The following is a 12,916-nucleotide window of genomic DNA, read 5'->3' on the forward strand; positions in this document are numbered from 1 at the left end:
CTTTAACAGTGTAAAAAGATCAGTATGCATGAAACAGCATTTCACCCCCCCCCTTTAATGATCACTGTACTGCGTTGTTGGACAAAGAGGCACCTTTTAAAATTAGGGAAACTTCATCTGTTAATAGTACATCACCGCGTATGAATGATGCCATTCGCAGCTTAAACATGTCTGTCGGAGAACTGAGCGCTTATGGAAAGCAACGCAGCTACACGTTCACCGCTTGTATCTTAAAGAGCTCTTTATGAACTTACACAAATTGATTAAAGAGGCTAGATCCTGTTATTTTATTAATGTGATTTCTGCCTGTGAAAAGAATCCAAAGGTTTTATTTGAAACTATTAACAACACTGTTTCTCCTGCTGCATGTATTGTCCCTGTGTTTTCAAATGTTGACTGCAATCACGTTTTGTTTCATTTTGTAGACAAGGTTAGAGCTGTCAGGGCAGGCTTGGTTCCATCAGCTAACCATCATATAGTTGAAGTTCACAGATCCTCAATACTGGACTCTTTCTGCCCTATTACCCAGAATAACTTCATTATTCACCCAGAATAACAACATTGAAATAGTGGGCGCGATGAGACCATCTCAAAGCCCGGTTGATATTTTACCTACTACTTTACTTTTAAAATCCATAAATCATCTTGGCCCATGTTTGGTTTCACTTTTAAACCTTTCTCTTCAGCTAGGCCAGGTTCCTAGCTGTTTTAAGCATGCTGTTGTTCACCCTATCCTGAAAAAGAACAATCTTAATGCTTCTTCATTTGAAAACTACAGGCCTATTTCTAAATTGCCTTTTCTTTCTAAAATTTTAGAAAAGGTTGTTGCGAACCAGCTAAATAATGTTTTGGATTCTCATAATATCTTTGATAAGTTTCAGTCTGGTTTTCGTAAAAATCATTAAACTGAGACAGCCCTCCTTAGGGTTTCAAATTATATTTTGATGGCTGCTGATTGGGGTAAATGCTCTGTGCTGGTTCTATTGGTTCTTAGTGCAGCGTTTGATACTGTGGATCACTGCACTTTAATTGATAGACTGAAAACATCCGTTGGCATTACTGGATCAGCTCTGGATTGGTTTTCCTCCTATTTTTAAGACAGGAGTTTTTCTGTGTCCGTAGGAACATACAGTCTTGTTCAAAATAATAGCAGTACAATGTGACTAACCAGAATAATCAAGGTTTTTCATATATTTTTTTATTGCTACGTGGCAAACAAGTTACCAGTAGGTTCAGTAGATTCTCAGAAAACAAATGAGACCCAGCATTCATGATATGCACGCTCTTAAGGCTGTGCAATTGGGCAATTAGTTGAATTAGTTGAAAGGGGTGTGTTCAAAAAAATAGCAGTGTGGCATTCAATCACTGAGGTCATCAATTTTGTGAAGAAACAGGTGTGAATCAGGTGGCCCCTATTTAAGGATGAAGCCAACACTTGTTGAACATGCATTTGAAAGCTGAGGAAAATGGGTCGTTCAAGACATTGTTCAGAAGAACAGCGTACTTTGATTAAAAAGTTGATTAGAGAGGGGAAAACCTATAAAGAGGTGCAAAAAATGATAGGCTGTTCAGCTAAAATGATCTCCAATGCCTTAAAATGGAGAGCAAAACCAGAGAGACGTGGAAGAAAACGGAAGACAACCATCAAAATGGATAGAAGAATAACCAGAATGGCAAAGGCTCAGCCAATGATCACCTCCAGGATGATCAAAGACAGTCTGGAGTTACCTGTAAGTACTGTGACAGTTAGAAGACGTCTGTGTGAAGCTAATCTATTTTCAAGAATCCCCCGCAAAGTCCCTCTGTTAAAAAAAAGGCATGTGCAGAAGAGGTTACAATTTGCCAAAGAACACATCAACTGGCCTAAAGAGAAATGGAGGAACATTTTGTGGACTGATGAGAGTAAAATTGTTCTTTTTGGGTCCAAGGGCCACAGGCAGTTTGTGAGACGACCCCCAAACTCTGAATTCAAGCCACAGTACACAGTGAAGACAGTGAAGCATGGAGGTGCAAGCATCATGATATGGGCATGTTTCTCCTACTATGGTGTTGGGCCTATTTATCGCATACCAGGGATCATGGATCAGTTTGCATATGTTAAAATACTTGAAGAGGTCATGTTGCCCTATGCTGAAGAGGACATGCCCTTGAAACGATAGTTTCAACAAGACAATGACCCAAAACACACTAGTAAACGGGCAAAGTCTTGGTTCCAAACCAACAAAATTAATGTTATGGAGTGGCCAGCCCAATCTCCAGACCTTAATCCAATTGAGAACTTGTGGGGTGATATCAAAAATGCTGTTTCTGAAGCAAAACCAAGAAATGTGAATGAATTGTGGAATGTTGTTAAAGAATCATGGAGTGGAATAACAGCTGAGAGGTGCCACAAGTTGGTTGACTCCATGCCACACAGATGTCAAGCAGTTTTAAAAAACTGTGGTCATACAACTAAATATTAGTTTAGTGATTCACAGGATTGCTAAATCCCAGAAAAAAAAAATGTTTGTACAAAATAGTTTTGAGTTTGTACAGTCAAAGGTAGACACTACTATTTTTTGAACACACCCCTTTCAACTAATTGTCCAATTGCACAGCCTTAAGAGCGTGCATATCATGAATGCTGGGTCTTGTTTGTTTTCTGACAATCTACTGAATCTACTGGTAACTTGTTTGCCACGTAGCAATAAAAAATATACTAAAAAACTTGATTATTCTGGTTAGTCACATTGTACTGCTATTATTTTGAACAAGACTGTATATGTCAGACTCTGCTCCTTTGTCCTGTGGTGTGCCCCAAGGTTCTGTGCTTGGCCTGTTGCTGTTCAGCCTGTATATGCTTCCTCTTGGGCAGATTATTTGTAGTTTTGGAGAAATATCATACCATTGCTATGCTAATGATATTCAACTATATTTATATTTTAGCCCTGATAGGTTGGACAGAATATCCTTGTTGCACAATTGTTTAGCCTCCATTAAAAATTGGATGGCAGACAACTTTCTGCAACTAAATCCAGACAAAACTAAGGTGCTGATTTTTGCACCAGACAACATATAACAACTACAACTCTTTACAAGAAAGGTGGAATTATTATCACGAGGGGAGTCTGACTATAGTTTTCTTTTACTAATCTGGCAAAAATGCAACACACAAAAAACTGTGGTTTCAACCACATCCAGAGTCCCAAAAAATTAGGATATCCTTCAGCTGTTCAAAAATCTCCAGAGTAGTCCAAAATGTATACTTGACCAGAGTTGGCACACATTAAAGAGCTGCAAGGTCTACCACACAGTCTCTTTTCCCCAGAGGTAAGCCTCAACAAACCTTTACTCTGCCCATTACTCTGAGCTATGTTAGCCAAAAGAAACATGCCACCTCACCAAACAACCTCTGCATTAAAAATGGCCGTCCTTCCCCTTTATTGGTCAGCCCATCACAATAAGAGTCCCTAGAGGCCAACAAAAGTCCCCTTAAACAAAAAGGCACCTGTGCATATACAATGACCTTATATATATATAGGGCTTTACTGTGACAGTGTTACAGAGTCCCCTCCCCCTGCCGAAGGCTATTTTGGAGATTCCCCCCAAAATATTGTTTGAGGTTCACAACATTCACATTGTTCACCTTTTCCCCCAAACCCCACTCAACAAGATAGTTCACAGGCCCTAACTTCTTTACCTTCACAGGGCCCTCCCATTTAGGGGCTAGTTTAGATGAAAAGAAATCATCAGCTTTTGATATCGGATGAGTACGAACCCAAACCAGGTCTTCCTCTTGAAACTGTACAAATTTCCTTCGGGCATTATAATACCTGGCTTGTTTGGTCGACTATAGAGCATCATCATCGACTTTAGAGCATCCTGCTGGATTTGATGTTGCCGTTCTACAAGGGAATATCCTGACTGTTCCGGATTTGGAGGATGAGCGACAAGTCTTTCCAGGGGTCCTTTCAACTGCCTGCCCAGTGCTAGTTCAGCAGGGGAATGTCCTGTGGTCTCAATGCGAGCAGTGTTAATAGCAAAACGAAATTCAACCAGCCACCTATCCCAGTCCCGATGGCTTTCACCTACAAAGGATGCAATCATGGTCTTGATGGTTCTGTTGACTTGCTCTGAGAGATTCGTTTGAGGGTGGTAGCTGGTGGTTAGCTTCCTTGTTATTCCCTATTTCTTACAGAGATCCTCCATCAGCTGGCTCAGGAACTGGGGCCCTCGATCTGACAGTGGGAATTTTGGAAATCCCCACCTTGTAAACACCTCCTCTTGTAGAATCTGGCAGATTCAATGTGTCTTGCTATCTCTGATGGAAAACAGTTCAACCCACTTGGTGAAATAATCAACTACAACCAGAAGATACATATTTCCCTTTTTATTTTTGGGAAGGGGCCCCATAAGGTCCACCCCTAACATGTAGCCAGGCTCCTCCACCTTTGTGGACTGCAGAAAACCTGAGGCTTTGGTGTTACTGGGTTTGTATTTCTGGCAGATGGTGCATTCCTTCACATACTTCCATACATCTTTGCGCACTTCTGGCCACCAGGCCATCTCCAGGATTTTCAGCAGTGTCTTCATTCGACCCAGATGTGCCCCAAGTGGATTGTTATGGACATAATTAATGAAGGTAGTGGTTAGAGTCTTGGGAACCACTAGTTGGTACTTTGTGCCCGAGGCAAAGGGCGACACTCTGTACAACACCCCTTGCTGGAGTTCCCATCTAATGCGGTTGATGTCATCAGTGATCCCAAGCCTCCCCTTAAGTTCACTCACCTCCACATCCTCACACTGGGCTTTCATGATTTCTGCCATGGTCAAAGGGATGTCCAAATTCCAATTGGAGGATTTTTCATGAACATACACTGTTGAGCTCTTGAGAAAGCATCGGGCACCACATTCATCCGTCCCTTCCGGTATTGTACCTGAAAGTGAAACCGCTGGAGCCTTAAGGTCCATCTTGTCAGCCGGGAGGTAGTTTTGGGAGAGTTAAAGGCCCAGGTCAAGGCAGCATGGTCTTTATAAACCACAAAGGGCACTCCTTCCAGATAGTGGTGCCACTTCTCGACAGCCCAACCCACTGCAAGGCACTCTTTTTCTGAGGTTGAGTAATTCACCTCTGCTCCCCTCAATCCTCTCGAGGCATACACAACCACCTTTTCTTCTCCCCCAATGGTCTGAGTTAGAACTGCTCCCAGGCCATTCGAGCTAGCATCTGTCTGGACCTTAAAGGCTTGCATCAGATCAGGTTGAACTAGCACAGGGGCATGTTGCAATGCCTGTTTGAGACTCTCAAAGCTTAATTGGGTTTCTTTGGTCCATGTCCATTTTATGCCTTTTCTTTTAAGGTGGTTCAATGGGGCAGCCAGTTCAGCAAAGTGTGGGATAAACTTGTGGTACCACCCAACCAACCCCAGGAATCTGTGAATTTCCAACAGGTTTTGTGGGGTTGGGTAACCACTGATTGCAGTAAGCTTGTCCAAATCGACTTTTACTCCCTCCTTGGACACAACATGCCCCAAAAACTTAAGCTCTGCTTTCATGAAGTGGCATTTCTTTAGGTTTAGGGTAAGATTAGCCTCCTTCAGTTTTTGAAAGACAGCTTTGAGATCTTTTAAGTGTTGTTGTTGGTTTGGGAAGTAGACAATTATGTCATCAATGTAGACAAAGCACACATTTCCTCTTAGCTTACCCAATACTCTCTCCATCAACCTCTGGAACGTGGCCCCAGCATTTTTCAGCCCAAAGGGCATGGTCAAGAAATGAAATAACCCAAAGGGGGTTATAAATGCTGTCTTATCCCGGCTGCTTTCTTCCATTTCAACCTGCCAATAACCAGATTTCAAGTCGGGGATACTGAAATAATGGGCACCTTGCAATGACTCCAGTATATCGTGGATGAGAGGCATCAGGGATGTATCTTGAGAAGTCTTGGAATTAAGTCGGCGGTAATCCACGCAGAATCTTAGACTGCCATCTCTCTTTGGGACCAATACCACCGGAGATGCCCAAGGAGATTGAGATGGCTCAGTGATACCTTCTTGCATCATCTTATCGATTTCCCTTTCCATCACCTCTTTCTTCAAAAGAGAAACTCTGTAGGCTCTCGACCTAACTGGAATGTCATCTGTTGTTACAATCCGATGGATGGCTTGATTGGTTCTCCTTAGAGTTTCAGAACAGACTGTCACCCATTTATTTAAGATGGGTTGGACTTCTGGTAGATGTCTTGCTATACTGTCTCTTCTATCTCAGTGGCTATCTTCAGCTCCTCTCCCTTCTCCACTGGAACAGCCATAAACAAAGAGGTTACCAGTTCCCTTTTCAGAATGTACTGCTGCTCCCACTATGGTTGCTGGAGAAAAGGGTAAAAAACTCGAACTTGCCCTTTGACCTTGAGCTCATAGCTCATTGTGGCAACGTTCAGCTGTACCCCAGTTTGTTTCAAGAAGTCCAATCCGAGGATCAGTGGAAACGCAAGGTGTTCATCTGACATTATATAGGTGTCAACAGTCCAGACCATTCCATGCCACTCATAAGCCACAGGGGTTCTACCCTCTGACACACGAGACAGTCCATCTGCCACCATGAATGTCCTGCTCGAACTCTGCTGGAGTTGATCTTTTGGATTTTTTACAGCCTCCCATAACTGTTTCTGCATTAGGAATAGGTTGAACCAGTGTCAACAATGGCTTCGACGTGGTAATTCCTCACATCAATGGTCACTTTCAGCAGAGAAGGTATGGTAGTTTGAATCAATGAGACATGTTGAACTGATGCACTTTGTGGTTTGGATTGCTCACGTCGGATTGAGGCACTTTTTTTTTCCTTCATTAGATACCTTGAGCTGGTTGACTCGAGCCCAGTAGTCTTTCTTTGAATTCAAGTCTCTCTCCACCAACGATCCCACTTTAACGAGCTGCTCCACAGTATGCACAGCCCCTCTGAGACTGCTTGCCAGGGAAGGGTTACAACTATTTAGAATTCTTCTTACCACCTCTGCTTTTGGCAAGTCCTCCCTCCATCTCAGACACAGAGCTCTATAATCATAGGCAAAGTCACGAATACTCTGTTTTGGGCCTTGAATCATAGTCTTTAGCTGATCTTCTAACTCAGTCAGGTAATCGGTCGAAAGGAAAGCAGACATGAAGGAGTGTTTAAACTCATCCCAGTTACTTTTCAGCCGCCCACCAACTCCTCGCAGGACCTGTTAGCACCGCATTGATTGTGGCCAGCAGTTCCACATCTGTGAGTGGTCTGAGTGACAGAAAGTTTTCACACTTTTCAATGAAATCTAAAACATCACCGGTTTCCCTGTTTTGACCGAAAGTAGGAAATTCTAGGTTAATGGCAGGCTTGGGTGTTGATGGAGAAGGAATCGCAGAGGGAAAATGTCCTGGATCTGAGAAACTATGGCTAAAAGGACGGGGCGATACTGGGGTACTGGTTGTCTTTACTTGTGACATTTCTTTTTTCCAGTGCTCAACACGTCGCTTCAGACAATTCACATTATCTGTCTCTAAGCGGTTCAAAGATTTATTAATTCCCCTTTCCAGAGCCTCACAACGTTGATCAACGGCATCCCTGAAACAGGCTTCACAGTTAACCGTGCTGTCATTGCTAGCTACAAAATCACTTTTCAGCATTTGCACCTCTGTCTGCAGAGCCTGCAGAGTTGAAGAAAGTTGAGCTATTTGAGTTTCAAGTTGTTCAAACCTTTCTCCTCTCGGTTTCAGCATTGGCGGTTCATCCTCTTCACTCCCTCCAGCCTGGCTATCAATATACATATCACTCATCATGGAACTTAATTCTATTACTGGCAAAGGTTCCCTGTATGAAACGCCAGGGGGAGGTTGATAAGGGTGGACCTCTGGACACTGTTTCCCCTCACCAGCCACAGCCTGCTCACCAGCATTATCTGATGGGTTATCCAATTTGCAAATATAAAAGTTACAATATCAATCTTTAAATGATATCTCACAATAATCTGTCCCCGTATGGGCCACCATCTATAACAACTACAACTCTTTACAAGAAAGGTTGAATTATTATCACAAGGGGAGTCTGACTATTGTTTTCTTTTACTAATCTGGCAAAAATGCAACACACAAAAAACAGCGTGATTTCAACCACGTCAAAAACACTGGGCTTTACTGTGACAGTGTTACAAACATTATTCCGAGGATTAGGCAGGCAATTGGGGCTATATTATCCTCGGACTGTAATGTGCGAAATTTGGGTGTCATTTTTGATAAATCTATGTGTTTTAGCAGTCTTGTTAAATCTGTGGTCCGTTCCTGTTTTTTCCATCTCAGGAACAAATTAGAACATATTAAAATTAGATCTGTGGTTTTGAAAAAAGTGATGGAGATGCTTATTCACGCTTTTTCATTTCCTCTCGTCTCGACTTTTGTAATGTATTGTACACTTGTTTAAACAAATCCTCCATGGACAAACTGCAAGTGGTACAGAATGCAGCTGCAAGAGTTTTGAATAAGACCAACAGGCGAACACATATTACACCTTTACTACATTGGCTTCCAATTAATTTTAGAGTACAGTTTAAAATTTTAACCATTACTTACAGAGCCTTGCATGATCAAGCTCCCTCTTATATCCAGGATATACTGCATGTATACAATTCTGGTCGCTCTTTGAGGTCTTCGGGCCAAGACCTTTTAACTGTTCCTAGAACACGTTTTAAAACAAGAGGTGACTGAGCATTCTGTGTAGTGGCTTCCATTAGCCTTGAGCGCTTTGGACTCTGTGGAAGTTTTTAAAAAACACCTTAAGACGCATCTTTTTAGACAAGCATTTAATTAGCAATTATGGTTTTGTATGTTTTTGTGTATATATGTATATTTGTATGTTATGTGTATATCTTTTATGTGTATATTTTAATTTTGCAAAGCACTTTGTGACCTTTTGTCTGTGAAAAGTGCTATAGAAATAAAGCTTACTTACTTACTTACTTTTGTTAACATATAAATCCATCTGTTCATGGTTTGTTCATGTTAGTTCACAGTGCATTATTTTACCTGATAATAAACTAATAAGTTAAACTTAAGGAGGTTAATCAATATACAGTATAATTCAAGAAACTAAGATTTTTAAGGTACTCAACTTGTTTTAAAAGATTGATATTCATTTTCATTTATATTTTGTGTAAATTAATTTGTTTAAATTTAAAATTGTGACTCAAAGCAGGTGTGTAACTAACCTCTGATGCATTTTGAATTTTAAAAATCACATAAAATATACTCCTGAGATTAAATATCTTGATACTATGTAGGCTGCTAACTAAACCACCTGGGTCGCATAACTGAGGTCCTGAAACTGCAGCACACTGCTATATCATCCAGTTGTGTAGGTGGCGCTGCTGTGGATGACGGGCTGCATTCGAATGATCGTTCCTGATGTCAAGCCGGTAATGTTAGCTAACAAGCTGTTTCTTTTGATGTTCTTGTTGGCCTGTGTTTTTGTTTGTTTAAGAGTATGTGTGCTAGTGAGCTCATTTTAATTAATTTCCCCATTTGCCTAAACGTGCAGTGGTATCATCAATAAATAATCAAATTGCATTTTTGTCTCGCGTGTACTCTTAGCTTGCACCCTTCCCAACGAACACTTTGAAAGCGACGTTCCTAACAGTATTGCGTACATTGCATTATTGTATTTTGTATGTATCAGTGTGTGTGTGTGTGTGGGGTGGGGAGGGTGGTTATGGCGACGGTGTGGGGTGTGTTCTGTTGATCCTTAGTGAAGGCCCTGACTGAAACCCCACGGTATTTGTAGTAATTATGAATGAAATTGGCTACTCATCTCACCAATCTTGGAAATACAAATATGTATTTAAACTGACTCGTCAGGTTGAGAGTGTCTATATTTCACCATGTAAATAGTGAATATGCCATGGTGCAAGCGCAACTGGCTTTTAATGGGAATTGGAGATGAGACAGATTGGTTTATTGCACATTGTGCACATTATATATAATACAAATGGTAACACTTTACAATAAGGGTGCACTAATATGCATTAATTAATTCTTAATTAATGCACAGATAGTCATGAGTTAATGTATTAATAATGGTGAACTAACCCATTTATTAATGATTACTCCATCAGCAAATAATGAAGATTCTACATGATTTATAGATTAAGTAATCATTAAATAGTTTTTAGTTAAATGGGTCATTATGTATTAATTCCTTAATAACATATTATATTAACTAATAATGTAAACTAATGTGTTAATTACCACAAGGGGTTAAAGCCATGCATTTCAACTTCAAGTTGTCTGCTTTAATTAATCATTAGCTAATGATTTATAAAGGTATCATTATGTTATGACTTTACTTGCTGGGGCACATTTACTTGTTGTATTAGCTGAAGATTCAGAGGATATATCATTTTGCCTGCAACTATAAATATTGCTATTTTCCTATTGTAGCAGAAAATCTATTAAATGTAAGATCTTAACACTAATCTCCAAATCCATGGCCTACATTATATCTATATGAAGGTCTCTGTGCCTGAGCTGCTTTGTAAATGTCCATTGACATCAGATTAAATCGATAAAGAGAGGGAAAGGTTCATTCCGTTTCACAACATCTATGTCACAATCACCTTTTCTCCTCTTTCCCCCACGTCGCCCATGTCTCCCTTTAAGCCTGGTAACCCCTGCAAAAATACAACTTCAAGTAATTACAAATTAATGTTTGGAGGCTCATTGGTTCAGGGGTACTAGAGAGCAGAACAGTAGCAGGAAGCAACCCAGGAAACAAACGACAAGATTAAGCACATAAGCAGAACATTACGATTGACAACTCACATCAATTCCAGGTGTTCCAGCAGCTCCCTTCAAAAAACAAGAAAGAAAAGGAAACAAAAATGTAATACTATTCTCTGGAACTAGAATAGTAATTAATGTAATCATTATTGAATTGCCAAATAATTCCTTTAATAATTATTACTTACAGGTAACCCATATGGCCCTCTGGGTCCAGGATCACCAACATCACCCTTCTCACCCTGTGACAGGTACATACATAGGTCAGCTGCAAATATGGATTGACCCCCAAAAAAATCTAACAAAAGGTTTCTCAGTGTTTTATTACTATACATTACTATAATATAGTAGTATTAAATGTACTTAAAAAAATTATAAATGGTGGCAGTGATACCTGAAAAAAACATTACTCATTTGTATTCCTTCTAGACCTGGAATAAATGTTTTGGCATTGTAATATTCTAATTATCATATTTGCATGATAAATAAGTGATTAGGAGTACAATTATATTAAAGCAATTGGTTACAAGCATATTTATTTGAAAAATAAGTACAATTTAGTACAAAGTAATTGCATATTTCTCCTTTCTCATATCATTTTGCCTATACAGCAAAAAAACAAAAAACAAAAACAAAACAGTTGTTAAATTAACACTCCTCAGTTTATTTGACTTCACACTCAAATGTGTTAAAAATAACTTTAAAGCAGTGTTAAAGTTAATGAGATAATTAAATGATTGATTGGTGATTGACAATTAGAGATGAACTACTGCTGTTAACAAATAGATTCACTGAAAGGAAGAGTCATCATTATGGTGATTTGTTTGCTGTAGTTGAGCTTTTGACATTTACTCTTAAAACATTTTTTTTCACTTTAACTGTGTTTATAAAACAAATTTGTTGTGGAAAAGAAAGCACAGAGAAAATGTATTCAGGTGTTGTTATATTTTTATAGTAGCATAATCGTCATGTAGTTAACTGATATCATTCTTAGTCCAATCTTAGATTATATTTATGTCACAATATAAACAACAACACATGGTTTGGATACATTTCCTCTTGGTTTGTTTAAAACTAAAACAAACACTGATCACCATAATGGTGCCCTAAAAAGGTGACTGTGATTATGTTTGTTAACAGCAGGTGTTCCTCACTAACAGCTTTATTTATAAAAAGGACAATGTACAATTTTTAACATAAATGTTTCCATTCCATGTAATGTACCATATTTAGCTCAAAGCTAATTTTTACCAATCATTACTCAATAATTCATCACTTAATTATCTCTAACTTTAACACTGTTTCAGTGTTACCTTTAGCACTCCTGAGTGTGGACTCAAATAATAATAATAATAATAATAATAATAATAATAATAATAATAATAATACATTTTATTTATAATGCACTTTATATTAAACAAAATCTCAAAGTGCTACAGAATTAAAAAAAACAATCAACAACAATAAATAAATAAGTAAATTAATAAAATAAAATAAATAAAACTGAAAAATAAAATAAAATAAAGAAGTAGCAAGTTAATTAAAAGTCAATTAAAAGCTCTGCTAAAAAGGTGGGTTTTAAGACCACACTTAAAAGTATCTATAGTCTGTGGAGTCCGCAGGTGGTCAGGGAGAGCATTCCACAGACTGGGGGCTGCAGAGCAGAAGGCCCGATCTCCCATAGTACGGAGATTGGCTGTGGGAGTTTTGAGGCGATACAGCGAAACAGAGCGGAGGTTACGAGTGGCTGTTTGTGTGGTGAGGAGTTCCTTAAGATAGGAGGGAGCATCACCATGGATGCACTGGTGGGTAAGGAGAGAGATCTTGTACTCGATCCTGAACGACACAGGAAGCCAGTGGAGTGATTTTAGAATGGGGGTGATATGGTCGTATTTGCGCACCCTCATGAGGATCCTAGCAGCGCTGTTCTGAATACACTGCAGCCTCTGGAGATTTTTGCTAGGGATGCCAATAAGGAGTGCATTGCAGTAGTCCAGCCTGGAGGAGATAAAGGCGTGGACAAGCTTCTCCGCATCAGCCAGTGATAGAATGGGACGAAGTTTGGCAATGTTTCTGAGGTGGAAGAAGGAGGTCTTACACAGGTGTTTGATGTGAGCTTCAAAAGTAAGCTGTGATTC

At 39.6% G+C, this 12,916-nt stretch overlaps 1 protein-coding gene and 1 long non-coding RNA gene across 3 annotated transcripts in view; one reads left to right on the plus strand and one right to left on the minus strand.

Annotated features, from left to right (window-relative positions):
* Positions 1-12,916, minus strand: part of LOC137058526 (collagen alpha-1(XXV) chain) — an 800,473-nt gene that overhangs the window by 46,559 nt on the left and 740,998 nt on the right. The window contains exons 31-33 of the mRNA XM_067431845.1: positions 10,967-11,020; positions 10,821-10,847; positions 10,616-10,669 (exon numbers count right to left, since the gene is read on the minus strand). Of these exons, the coding sequence (XP_067287946.1) occupies positions 10,616-10,669; positions 10,821-10,847; positions 10,967-11,020 (135 nt within the window). The remainder of the gene's footprint in view (positions 1-10,615; positions 10,670-10,820; positions 10,848-10,966; positions 11,021-12,916) is intronic.
* The window catches only part of LOC137058715 (uncharacterized), a 64,847-nt gene that overhangs the window by 46,047 nt on the left and 5,884 nt on the right, over positions 1-12,916 (plus strand). The window contains exon 2 of one of the 2 annotated variants that reach the window (XR_010900830.1): positions 9,284-9,418. The exons of the other annotated variant lie outside the window; for it this stretch is intronic. This is a non-coding gene — a long non-coding RNA (uncharacterized lncRNA). The remainder of the gene's footprint in view (positions 1-9,283; positions 9,419-12,916) is intronic. 2 annotated transcript variants of the gene reach the window in all.

Source organism: Pseudorasbora parva, chromosome 1 (assembly GCF_024679245.1).
Source record: "Pseudorasbora parva isolate DD20220531a chromosome 1, ASM2467924v1, whole genome shotgun sequence".
Lineage (NCBI taxonomy): Eukaryota > Metazoa > Chordata > Actinopteri > Cypriniformes > Gobionidae > Pseudorasbora > Pseudorasbora parva.